Raw genomic sequence first — 10000 nt, forward strand, 5'->3', positions numbered from 1 at the left:
CTTCATTTCAACAATATTGAAAGATAAAGGTGATATAATATAACAAATATCATGAAACATTTACATTTTGTAGTCCATTGTATAATTTAAATAAACATAAATGCAAATTTCGCATGTGGAAAAAGTAAGTACACCCTTGGCTCTAATAGGTGGTATTGCCCCCTTCGGCAGAAACAACCTCAAGTAGGCAGTTCTTATAACTGTCTACCAGTCTCTGACATCGACTGGGAGAAATTTTTGCCCACTCCTCCATGCAGAATTCTTTCAGCTATGCGATGACTGAGGGGTTTCTTGCATCCACAGCTCGTTTCAAATCCCCCCCCACAACATCTCGATGGGATTTAGATCTGGGCTTTGACTTGGCCATTCCAGAACCCTCCATTTCTTTCTTTTCAGCCATTCCTTGGTGGATTTACTGGTATGTTTAGGGTCATTGTCATGTTGCAAGGTCCACCTTCGGTTGAGCTTCAACTTTCCGACAGATGGCCTCACATTATCCTCAAGCACCCTCTGGTACAATGAAGAATTCATAGTGGATTCTATGATGGTGAGCTGCCCAGGCCCTGATGCAGCAAAGCTGCCCCAAACCATCATATTTCCACCACCATGCTTTACAGTTGGTATCAGGTTCTTGTGGTCAAATGCTGTCTTTGGTTTTTGCCAAACATGTCTTCTGGTACTGTGACCAAATAGCTCTACCTTTGACTCATCTGTCCAGAGTACATTGTTCCAGAAGTGCTGGTCTTTGCCTAGGTGTTCATTGGCAAACTTTAGTCTTGCCCTGATGTTCTTTCTGGACAGCAAAGGTTTCCTCCTGGCACACCTCCCATGTAGATCAAATTTGTGCAGCCTCTTTCTAATGGTAGACTTGTGCACTTTGACATCAACAGTGGCAAGATCTACCTGTAGGTCCCGTGATGACATTCTGGGTTGATTAGAGTCTTCTTTCTGCATCTTGCGGTCTGCTCTCGGGCTGAACTTGCTGGGGCGGCCTGGCCTGAACAAGTTGGCAGTCGTTTGGAATCTTCTCCACTTGTAGATGATCTTCCGGACAGTCGAATGATTGATTTCAAATTGTTTGGAGATCTTTTTAAATCCCTTCCCAGACTCGTAGGCATCTATAACCTTCTTTCTTAAGGCCCCAGAGAGCTCTTTTGATCTAGGCATGGTGACGCCGCACACTTCAACAACAAAGAGCAAACCAAACTAAATGTCTGAGGTTTAAATAAGACAGGTTCCTCCAAGATCCTCTCTAACGATGTTCTAATCATTTGCACCTGAGCTGGTGCACCTGATTCTAATTTTTGGTATTTGAAGTGGTGATAAATGTAGGGGTGTACTTACTTTTTCCACATGCGAAATTTGCATTTATGTTTATTTAAATTATACAATTGACTACAAAATGTAAATGTTTCATGATATTTGTTATATTATATCACCTTTATCTATCAATATTGTTGAAATGAAGATCAAATAGCTGTATGTTGAAATATGTTGAAAAAGTCAAAACTTTACATGGGGTGTACTTACTTTTTCACGTGACTGTAAATATATATATTTTTTTTTTTTTTTTTTTTTTTTAGGTGCTCTTTATTTACCTATATTTATATTAAAATTTATATATATTTATTTATATTTATATATATTTTTATTCATGTAGAAATATGTATCCACATATATGTGTGTGTGTGCATATATGTCATTTAGAACATTATAAAGATGTTTTTTATCAGAATGGATTCCTTCAAGCACACCAATAGAGTTTTGTTTCTTCTACCCTCCAACTCTCGTTGTGGCCCCTTCGTTCCATAGCATTCCACCACCTCTGGGTGTTTGTGCAAGTCTGCCCACGGCTTGGCTGCAGCTGAGTTACTCCCCCCCTCTCCCCCCCCCCCACCCAAACACCCCCTCCCCCCAACACCATCCCTACCTCCCTACAACCAATCCACCCCCACCCCCTACCCACCCAAACCGACTCTCTCCACCAACTGTCTTCATTCTGGCAGAGCCCATACGGTCTTTTCCACCTCCAATGGCACGTCCCTCCAGTGCGTGCAATGCGCCCTGTGCCCACAATACACCGCTGTTCTTGGACATGCAGTTGGGTTGCGGATTTTTCTGGCAGGCCTTGTACAAACTACCAGAGAAACCTGGCTTTCCTAACACTCGCGTCATTGTTTTCACAGCCTTTTCTACATTCCTGTGAGCCTGTCTGTGCACCTTGAGGGCCTTGCTGTAGTGTGATGCACCACGTGTTTACTGTGCCTTGCTTGCAACAACATTGGTATTTTATGAACGTTATTTTTTCCATTTTCATGGATTCATTGGTTCAATATACATGCCAACAAAACACTCAAGTGAAACTGAAACAACATCTTCACCTCTATAATCTTTACCTCGAGATGCTCTCTGCTTGGCATAACCTATTCAAATGAGCACCATTGGTGGACAAATGGTCATTGTTTGGGACATGCCAATAAAAAGTTGTGGCTTCTTCCACGGAGCATAGTTACAAGAATACCATTTTAGAGCTTGACTCACAAGACACGATCCAATTGTTTCATTGCATTTCAAACATCCCTTCTTTTTCTCTTCTCCTTCGTCTTCATCTTATTACCAATCTTCTTCATCTTCTTCTTCATTTGCACTGAAAGCTACTGCCACTTTTTCCTTACCTCGTTAATTTTCCTGGAAGGTGCCATTAGAGAAGTGTTAAAATAGTTTTCTGATTTGCTCCTCATTTTATTTATTTATTTATTTTTATTATTGACGTTGTCTTGCTTTTTCAGGGTGCAAACATCCTGCTGACAGATCATGGCGATGTGAAACTTGGTACGTCATTCCGCATCATTTATTTTTGTTCTGATGTAAATATAATATAATATAATATAATATAATATAATATAATATATAATATAATATAATATAATATAATATAATATAATATCATATAATATAATATGTATGTAACTTGCTTCCATTATTTGCAGGAAGCTCACGCATTAATGAAGACATTTGTCCGATTGGTATTTCACATCGCCTAGATGTGCAGTTGCGGACCCCGCGGACAACTCCATTGCATCTTGTGCATTCCTAATGCCAGTTAGTAATGGCTGCAAAGATTGTAAAATAACAAACAAGAACAAAACTTCCAGCACCACACGTTCTCCACCTCTCTCGGCCAAAACATTGTAGATGACAGATCACTCGGAAGATTAGAATTGCCAGCGAGGTTTTGCAATGCCGACATGACAATTGCGCAATGCTCTATATTGCGTTGTCGTCTCTGGTGCAGAACAACAGCTCACGAACATTGGCAGAACCGTTTTTAAAAGCATTTTAGCACTATTATTTACCTGAACGGGTAATTATAGCACAGATCAAATAAATTAAGCCCATTGGGCCAGTGCAATATCCACATTCCAGGACTCTTGCTTGGAGTGTGTAGTGCCAAGGTGCCAGCACACAATGGTGTACTCGTTTAAAAAAAAATATATATATTGCAGGATCAAATGCAGCACCTCCTCCCCTTGCCCCCCATTCGGCAGCACTGTTTTATCAAATGACAGCATGCTCAAAATGCAGCATCCCCCCCTTGCCCCCCATTCGGCAGCACTGTTTTATCAAATGACAGCATGCTCAAAATGCAGCATCCCCCCCCCCTTGCCCCCCATTCGGCAGCACTGTTTTATCAAATGACAGCATGCTCAAAATGCAGCACCCTCCCTTGCCCCCCATTCGGCAGCACTGTTTTATCAAATGACAGCATGCTCAAAATGCAGCACCCCCCTTGCCCCCCATTCGGCAGCACTGTTTTATCAAATGACAGCATGCTCAAAATGCAGCACCCCCCTTGCCCCCCATTCGGCAGCACTGTTTTATCAAATGACAGCATACTCAAAATGCAGCACCCCCTCCCCTTGCCCCCCCATTCAGTAGCGCTGTTTTATCAAATGACAGCATACTCAAAATGCAGCACCCCCTCCCCTCGCTTATAACCCCATACTGGGGAACTCAATGGTGAGCATGCTCCCAACGAAGTTGTTTTGCGACCACTTTGTTGTACATTTATCACATGGTTAATGGGTTAAATGCATTGACGTGTATTTTATTTGTTCTGCAGCTGATTTTGGAGTTTCAGCGCAGATAACAGCAACTATGGCCAAGCGGAAGTCTTTCATTGGAACGCCATACTGGTGGGTAATACATTAAGATATCCAGGACTATCTGACGTCATAGTAAGAATTATTTTGTGACACCGCGCTGAGGATTATTTTCTGATATAATGCAAGAGATTCCATTCTCGTACAATGCTAAGGATTCCTCTCTGACATCATTCTAGGGATTGCTCGCTGTCATCATTTAGGGATTACATTCTGACATCATTCTAGGGATTCCTCTCGGACATCATCCCAGGGATTCCTTTCTGACATCATTCTAGGGATTGCTCTCTGACATCATTCTAGGGATTCCTCTCTGACATCATCCCAGGGATTCCTTTCTGACATCATTCTAGGGATTGCTCTGTGACATCATTCTAGGGATTCCTCTCTGACATCATCCCAGGGATTGCTCTCTGACATCATTCTAGGGATTTCTCCCTGACATCATCCCAGGGATTGCTCTCTGACATCATTCTAGGGATTCCTCTCTGACATCATCCCAGGGATTGCTCTCTGACATCATTCTAGGGATTCCTCTCTGACATCATCCCAGGGATTCCTTTCTGACATCATTCTAGGGATTGCTCTCTGACATCATTCTAGGGATTCCTCTCTGACATCATCCAGGGATTGCTCTCTGACATCATTCTAGGGATTTCTCTCTGACATCATCCCAGGGATTGCTCTCTGACATCATTCTAGGGATTCCTCTCTGACATCATCCCAGGGATTCCTTTCTGACATCATTCTAGGGATTGCTCTCTGACATCATTCTAGGGATTCCTCTCTGACATCATCCCAGGGATTGCTCTCCGACATCATTCTAGGGATTCCTCTCTGACATCATCCCAGGGATTGCTCTCTGACATCATTCTAGGGATTTCTCTCCGACATCATTCTAGGGATTCCTCTCTGACATCATTCTAGGGATTGCTCTCTGACATCATTCTAGGGATTGCTCTCTGACATCATTCTAGGGATTGCTCTCTGACATCATTCTAGGGATTGCTCTCTGACATCATTCTAGGGATTGCTTTCTGTCATCATTCTAGGGATAACATTCTGACATCATTCTAGGGATTCCTCTCTGACATCATCCCAGGGATTCCTTTCTGACATCATCCCAGGGATTCCTTTCTGACATCATTCTAGGGATTTCTCTCTGACATCATTCTAGGGATTGCTCTCTGACATCATTCTAGGGATTGCTCTCTGACATCATTCTCGGGATTGCTTTCTGTCATCATTCTAGGGATTCCATTCTGACATCATTCTAGGGATTGCTCTCTGACATCATTCTAGGGATTGCTTTCTGTCATCATTCTAGGGATTCCATTCTGACATCATTCTAGGGATTGCTCTCTGACATCATTCTAGGGATTGCTTTCTGTCATCATTCTAGGGATTCCATTCTGACATCATTCTAGGGATTCCTCTCTGACATCATCCCAGGGATTCCTTTCTGATATCATCCCAGGGATTCCTTTCTGACATCATTCTAGGGATTTCTCTCTGACATCATTCTAGGGATTGCTCTCTGACATCATTCTAGGGATTGCTCTCTGACATCATTCTCGGGATTGCTTTCTGTCATCATTCTAGGGATTCCATTCTGACATCATTCTAGGGATTGCTCTCTGACATCATTCTAGGGATTGCTTTCTGTCATCATTCTAGGGATTACATTCTGACATCATTCTAGGGATTGCTCTCTGACATCATTCTAGGGATTGCTTTCTGTCATCATTCTAGGGATTCCATTCTGACATCATTCTAGGGATTGCTCTCTGACATCATTCTAGGGATTGCTCTCTGTCATCATTCTAGGGATTGCTTTCTGACATCATTCTAGGGATTGCTTTCTGTCATCATTCTAGGGATTACATTCTGACATCATTCTAGGGATTCCTCTCTGACATCATCCCAGGGATTCCTTTCTGACATCATCCCAGGGATTCCTTTCTGACATCATTCTAGGGATTTCTCTCTGACATCATTCTAGGGATTGCTCTCTGACATCATTCTAGGGATTGCTCTCTGACATCATTCTCGGGATTCCTTTCTGATATCATTCTAGGGATTCCATTCAGACATCATTGTAGGGATTACATTCTGACATCATCTAGGGATTACATTCTGACATCATTCTAGGGATTCCTTTCTGACATCATTATAGGGATTACATTCTGACATTGTGCTAGGGATTCCTCTCTGTCGTCATTCTAGGGATTACATTCTGACATCATTCTAGGGATTACATTCTGACATCATTGTAGGGATTACATTCTGACATCATCTAGGGATTACATTCTGACATCATTCTAGGGATTCCTTTCTGACATCATTATGGGGATTACATTCTGACATTGTGCTAGGGATTCCTCTCTGTCGTCATTCTAGGGATTACATTCTGACATCATTCTAGGGATGACATTCTGACATTGTGCTAGGGATTCCTCTCTGTCATCCTTCTAGGGATTCCATTCTGACATCATTCTAGGGATTACATTCTGACATTGTGCTAGGGATTCCTCTCTGTCATCCTTCTAGGGATTCCATTCTGACATCATTGTAGGGATTACATTCTGACATCATTGTAGGGATTCGTTCTGACATCATTGTAGGGATTCCTTTCTGACATCATTCTTGGGATTACATTTTGACATTGTGCTAGGGATTCCTCTCTGTCATCATTCTAGGGATTACATTCTGACATCATTGTAGGGATTCGTTCTGACATCATTGTAGTGATTCGTTCTGACATCGTTGTAGGGATTCCTCTCTGTTGTCATTCTAGGGATTCCTCTCTGTCATCATTCCAGGGATTACATTCTGACATCATTGTAGGGATTCGTTCTGACATCATTGTAGTGATTCGTTCTGACATCGTTGTAGGGATTCCTCTCTGTTGTCATTCTAGGGATTCCTCTCTGACATCATCCCAGGGATTCCTTTCTGACATCATCCCAGGGATTCCTTTCTGACATCATTCTAGGGATTTCTCTCTGACATCATTCTAGGGATTGCTCTCTGACATCATTCTAGGGATTGCTCTCTGACATCATTCTCGGGATTGCTTTCTGTCATCATTCTAGGGATTCCATTCTGACATCATTCTAGGGATTGCTCTCTGACATCATTCTAGGGATTGCTTTCTGTCATCATTCTAGGGATTCCATTCTGACATCATTCTAGGGATTGCTCTCTGACATCATCCCAGGGATTCCTTTCTGATATCATCCCAGGGATTCCTTTCTGACATCATTCTAGGGATTTCTCTCTGACATCATTCTAGGGATTGCTCTCTGACATCATTCTAGGGATTGCTCTCTGACATCATTCTCGGGATTGCTTTCTGTCATCATTCTAGGGATTCCATTCTGACATCATTCTAGGGATTGCTCTCTGACATAATTCTAGGGATTCCATTCTGACATCATTCTAGGGATTTCTCTCTGACATCATTCTAGGGATTGCTCTCTGACATCATTCTAGGGATTGCTCTCTGACATCATTGTCGTGATTCGTTCTGACATCGTTGTAGGGATTCCTCTCTGTTGTCATTCTAGGGATTCCTCTCTGTCATCATTCTAGGGATTCCATTCTGACATCATTCTAGGGATTGCTCTCTGACATCATTCTCGGGATTGCTTTCTGTCATCATTCTAGGGATTCCATTCTGTCATCATTCTAGGGATTCCATTCTGACATCATTCTAGGGATTGCTCTCTGACATCATCCCAGGGATTCCTTTCTGACATCATTCTAGGGATTTCTCTCTGACATCATTCTAGGGATTGCTCTCTGACATCATTCTAGGGATTGCTCTCTGACATCATTCTCGGGATTGCTTTCTGTCATCATTCTAGGGTTTCCATTCTGACATCATTCTAGGGATTGCTCTCTGACATCATTCTAGGGATTGCTTTCTGTCATCATTCTAGGGATTCCATTCTGACATCATTCTAGGGATTCCTCTCTGACATCATCCCAGGGATTCCTTTCTGATATCATCCCAGGGATTCCTTTCTGACATCATTCTAGGGATTTCTCTCTGACATCATTCTAGGGATTGCTCTCTGACATCATTCTAGGGATTGCTCTCTGACATCATTCTCGGGATTGCTTTCTGTCATCATTCTAGGGATTCCATTCTGACATCATTCTAGGGATTGCTCTCTGACATCATTCTAGGGATTGCTTTCTGTCATCATTCTAGGGATTGCTCTCTGACATCATTCTAGGGATTGCTTTCTGTCATCATTCTAGGGATTCCATTCTGACATCATTCTAGGGATTGCTCTCTGACATCATTCTCGGGATTGCTTTCTGTCATCATTCTAGGGATTCCATTCTGACATCATTCTAGGGATTGCTCTCTGACATCATTCTAGGGATTGCTTTCTGTCATCATTCTAGGGATTACATTCTGACATCATTCTAGGGATTGCTCTCTGACATCATTCTAGGGATTGCTTTCTGTCATCATTCTAGGGATTCCATTCTGACATCATTCTAGGGATTGCTCTCTGACATCATTCTAGGGATTGCTCTCTGTCATCATTCTAGGGATTGCTTTCTGACATCATTCTAGGGATTGCTTTCTGTCATCATTCTAGGGATTACATTCTGACATCATTCTAGGGATTCCTCTCTGACATCATCCCAGGGATTCCTTTCTGACATCATCCCAGGGATTCCTTTCTGACATCATTCTAGGGATTTCTCTCTGACATCATTCTAGGGATTGCTCTCTGACATCATTCTAGGGATTGCTCTCTGACATCATTCTCGGGATTCCTTTCTGACATCATTCTAGGGATTCCATTCAGACATCATTGTAGGGATTACATTCTGACATCATCTAGGGATTACATTCTGACATCATTCTAGGGATTCCTTTCTGACATCATTATAGGGATTACATTCTGACATTGTGCTAGGGATTCCTCTCTGTCGTCATTCTAGGGATTACATTCTGACATCATTCTAGGGATTACATTCTGACATCATTGTAGGGATTACATTCTGACATCATCTAGGGATTACATTCTGACATCATTCTAGGGATTCCTTTCTGACATCATTATGGGGATTACATTCTGACATTGTGCTAGGGATTCCTCTCTGTCGTCATTCTAGGGATTACATTCTGATATCATTCTAGGGATGACATTCTGACATTGTGCTAGGGATTCCTCTCTGTCATCCTTCTAGGGATTCCATTCTGACATCATTCTAGGGATTACATTCTGACATTGTGCTAGGGATTCCTCTCTGTCATCCTTCTAGGGATTCCATTCTGACATCATTGTAGGGATTACATTCTGACATCATTGTAGGGATTCGTTCTGACATCATTGTAGGGATTCCTTTCTGACATCATTCTTGGGATTACATTTTGACATTGTGCTAGGGATTCCTCTCTGTCATCATTCTAGGGATTACATTCTGACATCATTGTAGGGATTCGTTCTGACATCATTGTAGTGATTCGTTCTGACATCGTTGTAGGGATTCCTCTCTGTTGTCATTCTAGGGATTCCTCTCTGTCATCATTCCAGGGATTACATTCTGACATCATTGTAGGGATTCGTTCTGACATCATTGTAGGGATTCCTCTCTGTCATCATTGCAGGGATTCCATTCTGACATCATTGTCGGGATTACATTCTGACATCATTATAGGGATTACATTCTGACATCATTGTAGGGATTCGTTCTGACATCATTGTAGGGATTCCTCTCTGTCATCATTCTAGGGATTACATTCTGACATCATTGTAGGGATTACATTCTGACATCATTGTAGGGATTACATTCTGACATCATTGTAG

General features: G+C 42.0%; 1 protein-coding gene across 3 annotated transcripts in view; it reads left to right on the forward strand.

Annotated features, from left to right (window-relative positions):
* LOC137435511 (mitogen-activated protein kinase kinase kinase kinase 5) overlaps positions 1-10000 on the forward strand; it is a 208854-nt gene that overhangs the window by 53753 nt on the left and 145101 nt on the right. For all 3 annotated transcript variants that reach the window (XM_068129366.2, XM_068129365.2, XM_068129367.2), the window contains exons 7-8: positions 2790-2832; positions 4124-4196. In XM_068129366.2, coding sequence (XP_067985467.1) covers positions 2790-2832; positions 4124-4196 — 116 coding nt within the window. The remainder of the gene's footprint in view (positions 1-2789; positions 2833-4123; positions 4197-10000) is intronic.

Source organism: Myxine glutinosa, chromosome 9, assembly GCF_964187855.1.
Source record: "Myxine glutinosa chromosome 9, kmMyxGlut1.1, whole genome shotgun sequence".
Lineage (NCBI taxonomy): Eukaryota > Metazoa > Chordata > Myxini > Myxiniformes > Myxinidae > Myxine > Myxine glutinosa.